The sequence below is a fragment of the Jaculus jaculus genome, chromosome 1 (genome assembly GCF_020740685.1).
Source record: "Jaculus jaculus isolate mJacJac1 chromosome 1, mJacJac1.mat.Y.cur, whole genome shotgun sequence".
Taxonomy (NCBI): Eukaryota; Metazoa; Chordata; class Mammalia; order Rodentia; family Dipodidae; genus Jaculus; species Jaculus jaculus.
Genome location: NC_059102.1, coordinates 167,535,949 through 167,552,825, shown reverse-complemented (window position 1 = coordinate 167,552,825; position 16,877 = coordinate 167,535,949). Strand labels below are relative to the sequence as shown.

At 50.6% G+C, this 16,877-nt stretch overlaps 1 protein-coding gene across 2 annotated transcripts; it reads left to right on the top strand.

The window, feature by feature from the left end:
- Window positions 1-5: 5 nt before the first annotated feature.
- On the top strand, window positions 6-16,726 carry Tkfc (triokinase and FMN cyclase). 2 transcript variants are annotated; one of them, XM_045151820.1, is made up of 18 exons: window positions 6-222; window positions 1,332-1,446; window positions 6,345-6,534; window positions 7,381-7,491; window positions 7,586-7,767; window positions 9,451-9,529; window positions 9,814-9,903; window positions 10,802-10,836; window positions 10,918-11,002; window positions 11,098-11,187; window positions 12,254-12,370; window positions 12,696-12,815; window positions 12,993-13,130; window positions 14,520-14,626; window positions 14,731-14,834; window positions 14,971-15,004; window positions 15,109-15,198; window positions 15,561-16,726. In XM_045151820.1, the coding sequence occupies exons 2-18, from the start codon at window positions 1,444-1,446 to the stop codon at window positions 15,720-15,722; spliced, it is 1,737 nt and encodes a 578-aa protein (XP_045007755.1). In that variant the 5' UTR covers window positions 6-222; window positions 1,332-1,443; the 3' UTR covers window positions 15,723-16,726. The 2 variants fall into 2 exon arrangements, with proteins under 2 accessions (XP_045007755.1, XP_004667737.2); XM_004667680.3 differs by lacking the exon at window positions 6-222 and having other exon boundaries at window positions 1,294-1,446.
- The last annotated feature ends 151 nt before the right edge of the window (window positions 16,727-16,877 follow it).

Here is a 16,877-nt window from a genome sequence, read left to right as displayed (position 1 = left end):
CGGCGGCGGCTGCGGAGGCGACTGAGGCCGGTGCGAGCGGGCGGGGCCGCTGCTTCGAGCCCCGCTTAGCCTGCCGAGCTCGCCCGCCGACTCCCCCGCCCAGTCATCCCCCATCCCTCCTCAGATCGCGCCTTCTTCCCTCTTCCATTGCTCCTGGAGCCCCTGGGACTGTCCCCGCGTTTGGACCCGGAAGGACTGCAGAGTCCTGGAGTGGGAAGAGAGGTGACGATGATCTGTGCACATCCCAGACTAGCACCCTTCCATCCTTTCCTTAAGCTCTTCCGTTTCCTCCAAATCCAGCCGATGCCCTTTCCTGAGCTTAGAGCAACCACCTGGGGGCCCGGACGCTCACGTCTATTTAGTTCTTCAGACATGGAAGAGCCCCCACTATTTGCCAACATGATCAGTGTCCCCATTAAAATACGAAGTCTGAACTCCAAACACAGACTTGGAATTTCACCGCGAGAACCTTCATGCCCAAGGAACGCACTGGAGTTAGCCCTTGCAACCTGCAGGCCAGGTGGCATCAGACAGGTCCCCGGGGAGCAGGTGAATCGGTGTCCTGCAGCAACTGCACAGTGCCAGGAAGGATCCAACTCCTATTTTTACAGATGACGGAAGCCGAGGTTCCGAAGGGAGGTAGTTCAATTCTAGTAAGGTTTGGTACAGCTAGGTTCAAAGCCACGTCTGAGTTGTTACTCCGTGTGCGCGCGCGTGTGTGTGTGTGTGTGTGTGTGTGCACAGTGCTACTCTAGGATTAACTGAAGAGTGTAGTTTACACTGGAAGTTTCCCTCATCAGAGACTCTGCCTGACTTTAGAGCTCTCTGGGTGACCAGTAGAAAGATCAGACTTTGTAGAAAAACTGTACATGGATTCGAGTCCTGACTCAGCAACATGACCTTAGACCAATCACTAGAGCTCTAAATCTATCCCAGAAGTAAAGTGAGATCACAAATAGCTAGCTTTCTCCTGCTGTGGTGCCAAGGCCAACCAGCAAACCTGTAGAGCTCTTTGTAACTTTTTCACCATAAATGATGCCCATGCAAGAGATGAAGTTATTCTGTGAGTAACTTTTGTTCCTTAGTGTTAAGGTGGGTGCTGCCCCTGAGCATAAAGGTAGCCCTGTGCCCAACATACATCGATCTGACTGCCAAGTGCAGTAGTGAACCTTGGTCAGCCCCACGCTATTCTCCATCCCTAACCCACGTACTAGAGTTTGGACTTGGATCGAAGTCTGAGCCAGCTCCCTAATTCTTAAGGCCCTGGGGGCGTGATTGTGTCAGTCAGCTGCCAGTGCCTTCAGCAGCTGGTGTCCTCACCACTCCTGCAGGTACTGCTGCAGCCTCCACTGTGCGTAGACCCAGAGAGCGCACACAGGATTGTCTACCCCGCGCAGTCCAGTGCAGAAGTGTGAACTCAACTTGCTTCAGAACCTTTCTATCATGGTGAGTCCTGTGGGAGTGTCACAGTAAATGGAAGGCTGTAGAAATCCCTGCCCTGGGCCCCCTAAAGTTCCTTATGGCCCAACTGAAAGATGTTGCATCCTGAGGTTGAGCGGTTAAAAGAGAGATTCGTGTTGTTTCTCAGAGCCTAGTCCCTGCTTCTCTTCCTTACCTGAAGGCCACTCAGCCAGACCAGGCCTGAGGCGGTCCTGAAGCCCTCTGAAATCCCTCGGCTGAAGTCGGCACTGTGCATTTAGATTAGAACTTTAACAGTTACTTTGTCACAGTCACTGAATCTTCACAGAAAGAATCAGGAAGTATAACCTCGTATCAGTCCCTGAGTTTGGGACATGTGTGGGCTGCTCCCACAGCTGAGATCTACACTGTGGGAGGTTCACCATGCCTCTGGACTTTGCTCCAGATCCTTTTTAAAATTGTTCTTGAGGGGCTGGAGAGATGGCTTGCCTGAAGTGCCTAACAACTGGTATTCTATTCCCCAGTACCCACACAAAGCCAGATGCACAAGGTGGCACAGGCATCTGTAGTTCCTTTGCAGTGGCTGGATGCCTTGGTGTGCCCATTCTCTCTCACTCACACCCTCTCTCTCTCTGCTTGAAAATATTTTTTTTTTTCGAGGTAGGGTCTCACTCTAGCCCAGGCTGACCTGGAATCCACTATGGAGTCTCAGGGTGGCCTTGAACTCATGGTGATCCTCCTACCTCTGCTTCCCAAGTGCTGGGATTAAAGGCGTGCGCCACCACGCCCAGCAAAAATAAGTATTTTTTAAAGTATTTAGAAAGCCAAGTGTGGTGGTGGCACATGCCTTTAATCCCAGCCCTGGGGAGGCAGAGGTAAGGGGATCACTGTGACTTCAAGGCCAATTTGGAGCCACAGAGTTCCAGGTTAGCCTGGCTAGAGTGAGACCCTACCTCAAAAAAAAAAAAGTACTTAGAAATGACCCTTGATTTTTAGTCAGTGTTTGGGAAATCTTACTCTGTTTGCCCCTACTGACCTGGCCTACTTTCTTTATTCTTAATCAGGAGGCATGAGATTGGCCCTTGTTAGGTTCAGGAAAGCCAGCCATGGAGGTATCAGGGATGCATTTTACACAAAGAAACCAACTGGGTACTGGCATGCTCCAGGAAGAAGACCGGAAGTGTACCTTGCTAGGACTTGCGTTAGCTGCATGCCACTAGGTGGCGCTGGGAGCCACTTTTGGATCCACGTTGAGCTCAGATCTGCCTCCTGAAAACAAAGGCGAGAGGCTGTGTCCCTGCTCACAACCTAGTTTAGCTAGCTGTAGCTTTTTTTCTTTTTAATTAATTAATTTTCACGTGTGTGTATGGGCGCGCCAGGTCCTCTTGCCCCTGCAAGTGTCTTTTTTTCGTGTGTGTGGCTTGGGAATTGAACCCCCATTCTCATGCTTTGCAAGCAAACTCCTTGAACTGTTGAAACTTATTCCCAGCTCCAGCTGCAGGTTTTCAAAGCCTGTTCACAAAAGGTAGAATAGCTCCTTTTTATTGAGCATTTAATGTGTCACGGGAACAAGTCTATTCTAGGAAATCCCTGTTTTACAGAACTGTGCACAGAATACTGATGTATCTTCACTGACTCATAGCTAAGGAGAGACAGAGTGGCATTTGAACTAAAGACCTGGTGCTGCAGGACCCAAGCACTTCATCTGCTTTAGCCCCCTCACCACTGCCCTCTGCTTACATCACCTGTACCAACTCAGCCCAGCCCAGAAGTGCATCCTGGCCACAACTTTCCTTCTGAGTCTTGCTCATGACCTGTCTCCTTGTAACCATCCTGGCAAGAGCAAAGACAGTTTAAAGAGAGAGGCCTGTGTTCCTCCCTTGGGCCCTCAGACTATGAAGACAATGGCCCCAGCTAATTGGAACTTCCCTAGGAATCTCATGCTAAAAGAAAGGAAAGCTGAACTTGTTAGAAAGAAATTTCACATAGCTCTGACCTGTCAGACCACCTTGTAGGACAGACTAAGGCCAAGGCAGTGATGGGTCAATGATATTAGGTTTTTGGTTTTTCTTTTTAGTTTTAGTTTTGTCTTTAAAGACAGGGTCTCATGTAGTTATGGTGGCTTCAAACTCTTATGTAACTGAGACAGATCCTCCTGTCTCCACCTCCTAAGTACTGGAATTTTAGGTGTACGCCAGCAGGCTAGGTCTGCTTAGTTATACACATTGTTTGCTCTTTATTTAAACCTAAACTTCATATCAGGACCCAGAATGATAAACCTGGGCTCACTAGACCTCTTTATTTGTTCCTCTGCCCAGTGTAGCCACGTTGAATAAATCTTCCTCATCTTGTCACTATTATTACTTTAATATAATTTTTTTTCAAGGTAGGGTCTCACTCTGGCCTCGGCTGGCCTGGAATTCACTATGTAGTCTCAGGGTGGCTAATGTGATTTTTTAAAAACTATTTTTATTTATTTGGAAACACAGAGAGAGAGAGAATGAAAATGAGTACACTAGGGCCTCTTGCCCACTGTAAATGAATTTGAGATACATGCACCACTTTGTGCATCCGGCTTTACATGGTATTGGGGAATCTAACCTAAGTCCACCAGCATGGTAGGCTTTGCAAACAAGCACCTTTAGCTGCTGAGCCATCACCCCAGCTGTATTAGAGTTTTTTTAAATTTATTTTTGTTTATTTATTTGAGAAAGAGGCAGTGAGGAAATGAGAGAATGGGTGTACCAAGGCCTCCAGCACTGCAAATGAACTCCAAACTCATATGCCACTTTGTGCCTCTGACTTATGTGGGTCCTGGGGAATTGAACCTGGATCCTTTGGTTTTGCAGGCAAACACCTTAACCACTAAGCCATCTCTCCAGGCGTTATTAGATTTTTTTTGTTTTATTTTATTTATTTATTTATTAGAGAGAGAGAGAATGGGCAAGCCAGGGTCTCTACCCACTGCAAATGAACTTCAGACACATGCACTGGCTTATGCGGGATCTGGGGAATCAAACCTGAGTCCTTAAACTTTGCAGGCTAGTGCCTTAATCACGAAGCCATCTCTCCAGCCACCTATTAGAATTTTTAATTGGCCAAACCTAGCTTATTACGGGATGTTAGGGCCTAAGAGTTTTGTTCTGATTCATTTCTTAGCATGTGTATATGCATGTTTTTTTTTTAAAGAAACAGTTTTTTGAGAGTTTTTTTTTTATTTTTTGTTTATTTTTTTTAATTTATTTGAAAGTGACAGAGAGAGAAAGAGGCAGAGAGAGAGAGAGAGAGAGAAATATGAATGGGCACACCAGGGCCTTCAGCCACTGCAAACGAACTCCAGACGCATGCGCCCCCTTGTGCATCTGGCTAACGTGGGTCCTGGGGAATCAAGCCTCGAACCGGGGTCCTTAGGCTTCACAGGCAAGCGCTTAACCGTTAAGCCATCTCTCCAGCCCGTATATGCATGTTTGTATGTGTGGGTGCACGTGTGTGCATACATGTGGAGGCCGTAGATCAAAATCAGTTATCTTCCTCAGTCATTCTCTTATTGTTTGAACCTAGAACTCACTGACTCAGCTAGATAGGCAGCAAGCCCTAGTGATCCTCATATCTCCACATCCCCAGTGCTGGGATTACAGGTGTGCACTGCCACACCCACCATTTTATGTGAGTGCTGGGGATCCCGACTTAGGTCCTTGGGCTTGCCTGGCAAGCACTTTACCTACTAAGCCATCTCCCCAACACAGGGTTCAGGCTTTGATCTTGAAAACTATGGTAACAGTGTTTCTCCTGTGGCTTGTGAGGCCCCTGCTCACCTCCTCCTGCCAGCCACAGGCTGCTTAGGTTACACCTCCATGCCTTGGCATATGCTACCTTCTGCCTGGAATATCCTCCCTCTTTACTCACCATGCCCACCCTATCTCCTACTTGTCCTTCACCTAGACTTCTAGGATCCCTCCTCTGTGTGCCCATGGTGCATGTATGTCCCTTGCACATTGCATATGGAAATAATCTTTGTATTTCCATGGAAAGTGTAAATAGCATTCTACTCTCTGGCTCTGCTCAGGGCTTAGGACTGGGTCCTGACTGGCAGAAAACGTTTGCCCTGCATCAGCTAAAGCGCTGGAGTGGGAGGTTGGGCCTACACAAGCTCCTCCCCTGACATAGGAGCCTCAGCTTAGGACTTCTCCTTTGACAAAAGCAGATGGGACACCAATTTCATTGTTTTATTTTAACTGAGGAATTTAATTTCTCCATTAAAAATTTATTTATTTATGTAGTTAAGAAAGAGAGATAGAGGCAAAGAGAGAGAGAGAATGGGCACGCTGGGGCCTTCAGGAGCTGCAAACAAACTCGAGATTGCATGGGCCCCCTTGTGCATCTGGCTTATGTGGGTCCTGGAAAATCAAACCTAGGACCTTTGGCTTTGCAGGCAAGTGCCTTAACCACTAAGCCATCTCTCCAACCCACTTCTCCATTTTTTGTTGTTTTGTTTTTGGGTTTGTTTTGTTATTTTGAGATAGGGTCTTGCTGTAGCCCAGGCTGACCTGGAATTCACGATGTGGTCTCAGGGTGGCCTCAAACTCAGAGTGATCCTCCTACTGCCGCCTTCTGAGTGCTGGGATTAAAGGCGTATGCCACCATGCCCAGCTTCCCATTTTCTTTGCATTGAAGCTTTTTTTCAGGATAGGCTGAAGCCACAGTGCAAAAGGTTTATCAATCAGGTACTGAAGAAAAAATAAAAAAATTAAGACATCACAAGTATATCCACCTGCTAGAATGTGACCCAGCTTAAGGGACTGTTGTGTCCTTTGAATTCCTAGGTGGCCACTGAAATGGACCTTTAGCACAGCAGTGTGTAGATGGGCAGGCTGGAGTATCTGTGCTGACCACACTCTGAACCTCCCCCTTGCTCCTTCCCCCAGGCCTCCAAAAAGCTAGTGAACTCAGTGGAAGGCTGTGCCGATGAGGCCCTTGCCGGCTTGGTGGCCTGTAACCCCAACCTGCAGCTCCTGCAGGGGCACCGTGTGGCCCTACGTTCTGACTTGGACAGCCTCAAGGGCCGGGTGGCACTGCTATCAGGTGGAGGCTCGGGCCATGAGCCTGCCCATGCCGGTGAGTACCCTGGACTGGTTATGGGGGTGGTGCTGGCCAGACTGGAATGGGGTCCTGGGAGATCCTTAATGTTAGTATGAGTACAGAGCAGTCAGAGCCCAGGCCAGAGTTAGAACAGATCCAATCTCTACCCCCCTCACCCCTCAGGCTGTACTTGGAACCATCCTAGAGTCTTTCTGAATTTGAGTTTATCACTAGAAGCATGAGATTGGGCCAGATGACCTCCCAGTCTCTTACCACCCCAAGAGGCAGTGAGCCCACAAGTCCTCCTGGCCTGGCCTTTCATGTCTAACCAACCCTGCCCCTCCTTCATGAAGCCCTCCTGACTCTTCCAGCCAAAACTGGATCCCTTTTCTACATTCCCACCCTGCCCTTTCCAAAACCTGGGCAGTCTTGGTGGACTCCTGTTTGATGCCAAGGATATGAGCCCTCCTTGGGAGCCCCTGAAGTGCAGGGCCCAGGCTTTGTGTCACTTGTACCTTTCCTGTCCCCATTTAGCATTCCATTCACTCATTCAGCACACATTAGTGAGGCCACTGTATTGTACCTGGAACTGTGCAGGGCACTAAGGACATGCCAGAAAACCAAACAAGAACTCTGCCCCTGTGAAAAACAAGGTGAGGACTAGGAAGTCAGAGTGGGGGTGGTGGTCACGATCGGCAGACCCTCTAAGATGACTGCTGCAGAGGGGTCAGACATATGAAGGTCTAGAGGCGTCATCGGGGTCACCCAGCATGAGCATACAGCAGGGCTCACCCAACCCTGGAGGCCAGGTGTGTGGAAGCGCCAGGTGCCACAGGCACAGTCCCCACCCAGAACCCTCCCTCTACTATTCCTCTTCTCCAGGTTTCATCGGGAAGGGGATGCTGACAGGGGTCATTGCAGGGGCGGTATTTGCCTCCCCGGCTGTGGGCAGCATCCTGGCAGCCATCAGAGCTGTGGCCCAAGCAGGCGTAGGTAAGGCTGACATGTGGGAAAGGGTGCTACTGGGAGAACACATTGGGGGTGGGTGACGGCAAGACCTGATGGGGTCCTCCGGCTGCTCTTGCAGCGGGGACCCTCCTCATCGTGAAGAACTACACTGGGGATCGGCTCAACTTTGGGATAGCCCGGGAGCAGGCCCGGGCTGAGGGCATCGCTGTGGAGATGGTGATCATAGGGGATGACAGTGCCTTCACTGTCCTGAAGAAGGCAGGCCGACGTGGCCTGTGTGGTACAGTGCTTATCCATAAGGTAAATCTCATCTGTCCTGAAGCTGGACCACTGAGGCTGGCTAGACTTTCTCCCAGCTGCCCCTTCACCCTGACTGCCTAAGTCTGGAAGGCAGGCTTCCTCCTAGACCCATTCCTTTGCCTCCCCGTTCCCATGCCACCCCAGTTAGGTGCTCTATCCTGGCACTTCACAATGTCTGGGTACCGTGTGTTCTCCTCACATCTTGCCCCTCCCACCCTCACCGAGCCAGAGCTCATCATCTGCTCATGTTCATGCCCCTGGGGCTGCAGTCACCTCCTCACTGAGTTTTCCTATTTCTTCTCATCCTTTTTACTTGCCAGTGTGTTGCCCATAATACTTCCAGAGGTATCTTTTCTTTTCGAGATAGGGTCTCATTCTAGCCCAGGCTGACCTGGAATTCACTATGTAGTCTCAGGGTGGCTACGAACTCATGGAGATTCTCCTACCTCTGCCTCCTAAGTGCTGGGATTAAAGGCCTGTGCCACCACACCCAGCAGGGTATCATTTAAAACTGCAGATCTGACTAGCACTCAGAAGCAAATGCAATAGGATTGTAAATGTAAGGCTAGCTTTAAGTATACTGTCTCAAAAGAAAAGAAAAGAGCCACGTTTGGTGGTACACGCCTTTAATCCTAGCACTTGGGAGGCAGAGGTAGGAGGATTGTTGTGAGTTTGAGGCAAGCCTGGGACTATAGAGTCAGTTCCAGGTCAGCCTAGGCTAGAGTGAGACCCTGCCTGTGCAGCAAGTGCTTTTTACCTACTAAACCATCTCCCTAGCCTTACTCCCTTCCCCTTATGCTCCCTAAACACGGGTCCCAGTATCTTTTGGGTGGGGCTCATCTCTGCAGCTTTGCACATGCCATATCTGTGGCCTGGAAAACCCTTGCCCCAGCCAGCCTCTTATGGCCTGTCTCCCTTGTACTGTTCTGTAGAGGGAAAGTTGCCATGCTGTCTACTGTGGGACTGTCCCTGATCACAGCACCCTGAGCCAGCTTGCAACCATGCTCAGGGCTCCCTCAACCTTCTGTTAACTGTGCCACCTTGCAATAATTTTCAGTCTCCCTCCCTCCCTTCCTCCCTTTCTCTCTCTCTCTCTCTCTCTCTCCTTGCCTAACCCCTCCTCATAAGGTAAGTTTCTTGAAAGCAGAGACTGTGACTCAGTCATGTTTTTGCCTTTTCTGCACAATAGACACTTAGGGAAAACTAAGTGGGTGAGTGAGTGGATAGATAGAGTCAAGTGAGCCACAGTATAGATGCTATGGGAGAAAGAACTCTCGTAATCTAGAAACTGGCCGTCAATGAGCTATGTGACATTGGACAAATCATCTCACACCCCCCCCTCTAGGCCTCTTTCCCTATTTGTGAAGACTCTTTCAGCTGCAAAAGACTGGTGTTTAGTTTGGTTTCAAATATATTTTTTGTGATGTTGGGGATGAAACCCAGGGCCCCATGCATGCTAGGTAAGTTCTCTACCTCCGAGCCATACCCCCAGCCCCAGCAGAAAGTACATTGTGAATGAGGAGAGGACATACTTATGCCCAGAATGTGATGATCCAGGTTAAAGGGAGAAATCCAGAGAGTCTCAACAAGAACGTCCTTCCCAGCCCCTCTTCTGCCCCAAGTGGTACAGTGATTCCTCCTGGGGGCTTCTCCACCCCCTGGGGCCTCTCTCTGTTGCTACAGGTGGCAGGTGCCATGGCTGAGGCAGGTATGGGGCTAGAAGAGATCACAAAACGAGTGAACACAGTCGCCCAGGCCATGGGTGAGTGCTAGCCAAGTGATGGTAGGTAGACCTGGGAGTTCAGAAAAGGCTACTATCTGCCACATGGGAAGCTTTCCAGATTATTCCCTATGGGCTTATGGCATCACTGGGAAGGCTTTGGGGACCAGAGCTGGATTTTTCTTTATCAATGAGATGAAGAGTTGGGCAGTCTGCTCAGGTAATAGGATGCCCATGACCAGGGCTTCAATGACTGTATATTTACCCATCCTGACAGTTGCTACCAAGAGCACAACATCCATCTCTTCATGCCTCCTTTCTCCTAGGTACCGTGGGGGTGAGTTTGTCCTCTTGCAGTGTGCCTGGCTCCAAACCCACCTTCGAGCTTGCAGCCGATGAGGTGGAGCTGGGCCTGGGTAAGCCTATGGACACCCTGTCTCATCTTTGGGTTTTGCCCACTTCCAAGGACCTGGGACCATCCACCTGGTCCTCTAGGTACACGTGAAAGTGTCAGGCATCAGCCACGCAGGCATTTCTCTGTCAACCCCCCAGGAAGGCAACCCAACCTATACCAAACTACCTGATGTCTCTTGCCATCCTTGCCCAGGGCTCTGATGACATAGAGCTCCATGCATCCCTCATTCCTCACCTCTACTCACTGCTCCCACCTCTGGCCCAGATCACTCCTTTCGGTTCAAATGCCACCCAGCTGTGTCTGTAACATTGCCACTTCTTCCCTTATGCTTCCAAAGTGATGTGCATCCTCCTTAGGCCTCCATGACTGCCCACAGTTATAGCTACTCCGGTTGTTTGTTTTTCGAAGTAGGATCTCACTGTAGCCCAGGCTGGCCTAGAATTCACTATATAGTCTTAGGGCGGCCTCAAACTGTCAGTGATCCTTCTACCTTGGCCTCGTGAGTGCTAGGATTAAAGGTGTGCACTACCATGCCCAGCTTCTCTTTTTTATTTAAGGTTTATTTTTATTTATTTATTAGAGACAGAGAGGAAGAGAGAGAGAGAGAGAGTACACCAGGCCCTCTAGCTACTGCAAACAAACTCCAGAAGCATGCACCACCATGTACATCTGGCTTACATGGGACCTGGAGAATTGAACCTGGGTCCTAAGGCTTTGCAGGCATGTACCTTGACCAATAAGCCATCTCTCCAGCACTGCCCCCCCATTTTTTTTTTAATTCTTTCTTTCATCTACTGTCCATATCCATGATGCATAGCCTAGTGCTAAATATTAGTAAAACCATGACAAGAGAATCCCTGCGCCCTGAGCCGGGTAGCAGTGAGCATGTCTTTCCACAGGGATCCATGGGGAAGCTGGTGTGCAGCGGGTAAAGGTAGGTTGACCTCCTGCCCAACCTGGCCCCCAGCCAAGCCAAGGCCCTCCAGATGAAGCTCACTCTTGCTTCTTTTGACAGATGGCACCTGTTGATCAGATTGTCACACTCATGTTGGACCACATGACAAATGCCTCCAATGCATCCCATGTGCCTGTGAAGACAGGCAAGTGGTCTGTTGTCCCTTGTCTCCCAGTTCTTCCTACCCTTTTGGGCAGGGGTGCCTGAGAGTCTTACTGGAGGTGTCATATCTGCCCATAGGCTCCTCGGTGGTTCTGGTGGTCAACAACCTGGGTGGTCTTTCTTTCCTGGAACTGGGCATCATAGCAGATGCCACTGTGCGCACTCTGGGTAAGCCTGCACTAGGAGGAGCCCTCAGCCCTTCGAATATGGATGTAAAAAAAGCCACTGAGGCAGGGTCCTGTGCTGGCCCAGCCACAGGAACCTCAGTAACATTGCCATTCTCGCCATTTGATTGCTGGGGACCCTGAGCCTAGGGTGGTTGAGAGAATTAGGTAAGGTTAAGCATATATAAGATGCCAAGCACAGTGCCTGGAATCTTCTGACAACTCTGTAAACATGAACAGTTTACTCATCTGTCCCTCAAGATGGGACATCTCCAAGGAATGTGGTAACTGGAGTAACTGAGGGATGATCTGAGAAATCTGACCATCTCCTCAGGGCCTTAGCCTCTAATATCCTTGCTTTGTTGCTCCCTCCCTCCCTTCCTTTCTTCCTCCTCCTCCTTTTTTTTTTTTTTTTTTTTTTTTTGGTTTTTCGAGGTAGGGTCTCACTCTGGCTCAGGCTGACCTGGAATTCACTATGTAGTCTCAGGGTGGCCTTGAACTCTTGGAGATCCTCCTACCTCTGCCTCCCAAGTGCTGGGATTAAAGGCGTGCGCCACCACGCCCGGCTTTTTTTTTTTTTTTTTTTTTTTTTAGGTAGTATCTCATTCTGGTACAGGCTGACCTGGAATTCACTATGTAGCCTCAGGGTGGCCTCAAACTCACAGCAGTCCTCCTACCTCTGCCTCCTGAGTGCTGAGATTAAAGGCGTGCACCACCATGCCCTTCCTTCCCTCCTCCCCTCCCCTCCTCTCCCCTCCCCTCCTCTCCCCTCTTCTTCCCTCTTCTCCCCTTCCCCTCCCTCCCTCCTTTCCTTCCTTCCTTCCTTTCTTCTCTTTCTTGCCCTCACCCCAGGTAGGGTCTCACTCTGGCCCAGGCTGACCTGGAACCCACTGTGTACTCTCAGGGTGGCCTCGAACTCACAGCGATCCTCCTACCTCTGCCTCCTGAGTGCTGCAATTAAGACCTGCGCCAGCACACCCAACCTCTGTTTCTTTCTAAGATGCTCTATAATAAGGTGTGGGGAGGGGTGCCCATCCCTCCCTCACAGGCTTCCATGGTTGGTATTGCAGAGGGTCGTGGGGTAAAGGTCGCCCGTGCCCTAGTGGGCACCTTCATGTCAGCACTGGAGATGGCTGGTGTTTCCCTCACCCTGCTGCTGGTGGATGAGCCCCTGCTGAAGCTCATAGGTGAGACTTGGAGCCGGGGGCATCATAGCAGGCTATGACAGTCTGGGCTTTAGATCTGCGAAGCCCTTTCAGGATTCTCTAGACTTCTCTGACTCCAACTAGATTCTAGAAAGTTGGTATTTGGGACCTCCAACATCTTCCTGACCCTCTGCTGGGGGCCTTCCTGCCCCCCTTTGTGTGCAGTGGGCCCTCAGTACATGCTTATTGAACCCCTTCCTGAAGACCTGCTCAGGGAATCAGTCAGGCCTCAGGGCCAGCTGGGGAGTCCAGGCCCCACTTGATCCTACTGGACAGCTGTGTCTGAGAGTTATGTGGCTGACCCTAGATGCTGAAACCACTGCAGCAGCCTGGCCTAACGTGGCCAAGGTCTCTGTGACTGGGCGGAAGCGGAGCCGGGAAGCCCCCAAGGAGCCCCAGGAAGCCCCGGGTGCTGCTGCAGCAGGAGGTACTGGGGCCTGCTGATAGGGAGGGCATCCTTGGTGGCCAGGGCTTTGGCTTGAGCCCCAGAGGGTTCAGGGGTATACAGGTGAAGTGTGCAGCTGTGCACCCTCCCTCCGACGCTGGTCAGCTTTGTCTGTGAGAAGGGCCGAGTGTGCCTGTGCCTACTGCCCTCCCTTTCTAGGCGTGGCCTCACAGCGGATGGTGCTGGTGCTGGAGCGGATATGTACCACTCTGCTGGGCCTAGAGGAGCACCTGAATGCTCTGGACCGGGCTGCTGGTGACGGGGACTGCGGCACTACCCACAGCCGTGCTGCCAGAGGTTGGTACCTGGGCACCTCTGGGATCTTCAGGGGCTGGTATGACGCACTGACTCTTAGATTTGTACATTTCATGTAACATCAGTATCTAGAACATTTAGGGGTTTCTAGAACAATGAGGTTGCCACTTCTTTCTTTGCTAAGTGAGGCCATTCTCCAAACCCTAGCATGCTTATTGTTTGGTTTTTGGTTTTTTGGTTTTTACAAGCTGACATGAAACTCACTTTGTAGTCTCAGGGTGACCTTGAACTCATGGCGATCCTCCTACCTCTGCCTCTTAAATGCTGGGATTAAAGGTGTGCGCCACCACAGTAGGCCCTAGCATGCTTCTTACGTTTTCCCAAGGGCAAGGAGAAGGCGCTTCTCACACTACAAGTGGGAGTGGGGATCTCAGGAGAAAATGGAATCAGTCTGTTGTCCTGGGTGCTTGGTTTGCCCACACCACCAAAAAGCTCTAATTGTCCAGCTTCATGCATTCATGCCAACACTACCATGAGGACAGTGCTGCTCATGTCTCTGTGATTGCAAGAGTAAACAAAGAGGGCTGGAGAGATGGCTCAGTGGTGAAGGCATTTGCCTGCAAAGCCTAACAACCTAGGTTCAATTCCCCAGTGCCCATGCAAAGCCAGGTGCACAAGGTGGCACATGCATCCAGAGTTTGTTTGCAGTGGCTGTTGGCCCTGGTATGCCATTCTCTCTGTGTGTGTCTCATCTCTTCATCTCTCTCTGCTTCCAAATAAATAAATAAAAATATTAAAAAAGAGTGAACAAAGCCAGATGTGGTAGCTCATGCCTATAACCCTAGTACTTAAGGCTGGAGAATTGCTCAGTTTGCTACAGAGTTCCAGGCCAGCCTGAGCAATAGAGTGAGGTCCTATCTTTAAAAAAAAAAAAAAAAAAAAAGGAAGAAGTAGTAGCCAGGCATGGTGGCACATGCCTTTAATCCCAGCACTCAGGAGGTGCTGGGAGTTTAAGGCCAGCCTGAGACTACATAGTGAATTCAAGGCTACCTTGGGCTAGAGCAAGACCCTCCCTTGAAAAACAAAACAAATAAACAAAAAAATGAGGCTGGAGGGATGGCTTAGCAGTTAAAATGTTTGCCTGCTAAGCCAAAGGACCCAGGTTCAATTCCCCAGGACCCACGTTAGCCAGATGCACAAGGGAGTTAGTTTTTAGTGGCTGGAGGGCCTGACGTGCCCATTCCCTCTAATACATAAATAAAAATAAAAAATATAAAAAGAGAAAGAAAAAAAAAGTGAACAAAGCAGGCAGAAATCACCACCTTCAGCAAGACCAGTCACTAAGCCTAGCATGGGTCTTAGTGCAGAGAGCTAGGGAGAGAAGAAAACAGACAGCATCTCTAAAGGCTGCCTCTCGCTGTCTGCCCACAGCCATCCAGGGGTGGCTGAAGGAGAGCCCACCCCCAGCCAGCCCTGCCCAGGTACTCTCTAGACTATCTGTACTGCTGCTGGAGAAGATGGGAGGCTCATCTGGGGCGGTGAGTGCTTGCAGCCTCCTTGGGGGGACAGGCTGACAGGGAGGCTTGCCAGCTTGGCTAGGTGCCGGCCAGCTACACATGCTCAGTATTCTGGTCCTCCCCAGCTCTATGGCCTTTTCCTCACTGCAGCTGCCCAGCCCCTCAAGGCCAAGACTGATCTCCCAGCCTGGTCTGCTGCCATGGACGCCGGCCTAGAGGCCATGCAGAAGTGAGCCACAGCCCTGTGCCTTGCACCAGGGACGCACTGGGGAGGTGGTTGATAGATGGCACTTGTTCCTAGCCAGACCCTGTCCCCACCCAGAATGACTGCCTATAGTGACTACCTTGTTCTTTCACGCTCCCAGATATGGAAAGGCTGCACCAGGAGACAGGACAATGGTGTGTACTCAAAAGTATGGCCTCCCTTTTCCCCTTTGAGCCAACAAGCCCTAAGGCTACACTCAGTGGGGCCCTCCTCAACCCTTCTTTGCCTGACCTTGTAGCTGGACTCTCTGTGGGCAGCAGGACAGGAGCTCCAAGCCTGGAAGAAACCAGGGGCTGATCTCTTCCAAGTCCTGACCAAAGCAGTGAAGGTGAGTGAGGGAGGCCAGCTTAGAGCAACCAGACTTCCACCTCCATGTGGCCTTAAGCAAGTTAGTGACCTGTCCTACACCACCTTTTCCACCTCTACACGGTAGAGTTGAGTACCTATCTCAAAAGGTGGTTTTTGTAGCTAGGGAGATAAATTGAGCCCAGCTCAGTGCTTGAGACCTAGCAGGGGCTCAGGAAATAGGGGCCCCTTTCCTTACTAGAAGCAGGTGAGAGGTAACCTTTCCACTCAGTAAGGTACCAGAGGGTGTTGGCAGAGGGGGACAAGAGGGTACAGAGTCAGACTTCCAGGGCGCAGCAGAAGGCTTGATGGGCTGTCTCTAAGTCTACTCCTGCACCTCCTCAGAGTGCTGAAGCTGCAGCTGAGGCCACCAAGAACATGGAGGCTGGTGCTGGAAGAGCCAGTTACATCAGCTCTGCCCGGCTGGATCAGCCAGACCCCGGAGCAGTGGCGGCTGCTGCCATTCTCCGTGCCATCCTGGAGGTGTTGCAGAGCCAGGGAGCATGATTTCCTCCCTTGGCTTCAGCTCCTCACTGTTGGGCTGAGGTACCCGTGTCACTTCCTGCTACCTTCCAGTGGTCAGTTTCCTCTTTTAGCCCTCTTTTAGTCCTCTGCATCCTGCAGGAAATCCTTGACCACACCTCCAGAACTGTTCCATCAGACCCTGCCTGGCTGGGGTGGGTCATGTGTCCCTCTACCACTGCCCTTTCCCTCCTCAGGGAGGGAAGTCCCAGGCCATGCCTGTCCTGCCCCATCTAGCACTGGGCATCAGCAAAAAGATTCTTCCGAGTACGTCATGACCTCTGAGTGTGCTAATTCAGTTCTGAGACTCCAAGCCTCTCCCTCCACCAACACTGGAGCCTGAGTCAGTGTAGAAAAGAAAGTTAATAAAACACATTGGAGCTATAAAGCTACTGCCTCCTCTGAGGTACCTTTATCCTAGGTGCAATAACCATGACCCAGCTCAAGACCACCCCTGACCCAATGGGGCAAGCTGTGCTCAGCTTGTCCGGTTTGTGGGCTCCCCTCTCCTGTCCTCTAAGTACACACCACAGTGGATGCACATCAGAATGGCTAATGGGCTTTCCTTAGCACCAAGTCAACAATTCAGTGATCTTCAGTAATTACACTGACATCTGGTCAATCAGAGGGAAAGAATTCACTGTGTTCTAAGGCTCTGCTATAGATCAGAAGCTGTAGCCATGCCAGCTTCCAGGTCTCTCTAGTGCAGTCATTAGCTGCACTGGGGACAGCAGGACTGCCGCCTGGTACCTGGTGGAGACACCACACACACTGCACACTGCATACCCAGCACATCCTTGGCATAGGAGAAGTACAAGGCACTGATGGTGGGTCATAACACAATGTGAAATCTGGTTCTGCCTTAAACTGGCTGTGGTGGTTTGATTCAGGTGTCCCCCATAAACTTAGGTGTTCTGAATGCTAGGTTGCCAGCTGATGGATATTTGGGAATTAATGCTTCCTGGAGGGAATGTATTGTTGGGGTGGGCTTATGGGCTTTATAGCCAGTTTCCCCATGCCAGTGTTTGGCACACTCTCCTGTTGCTATGGTCCACCTTATATTGGCCAGGGGGTGATGTCCACCCTCTGCTCATGCCACCGTTTTTCCCTGCCATCGTGGAGCTTCCCCTCAAGCCTGTA

Bases quoted from the DNA above. Each gene is read 5' to 3' on its own strand.
- Tkfc (XM_045151820.1), top strand. The intron at 12,371-12,695 runs GTGAGACTTGGA...GGCTGACCCTAG, and splicing joins GCCCCTGCTGAAGCTCATAG to ATGCTGAAACCACTGCAGCA. The intron at 12,816-12,992 runs GTACTGGGGCCT...CTCCCTTTCTAG, and splicing joins GGGTGCTGCTGCAGCAGGAG to GCGTGGCCTCACAGCGGATG.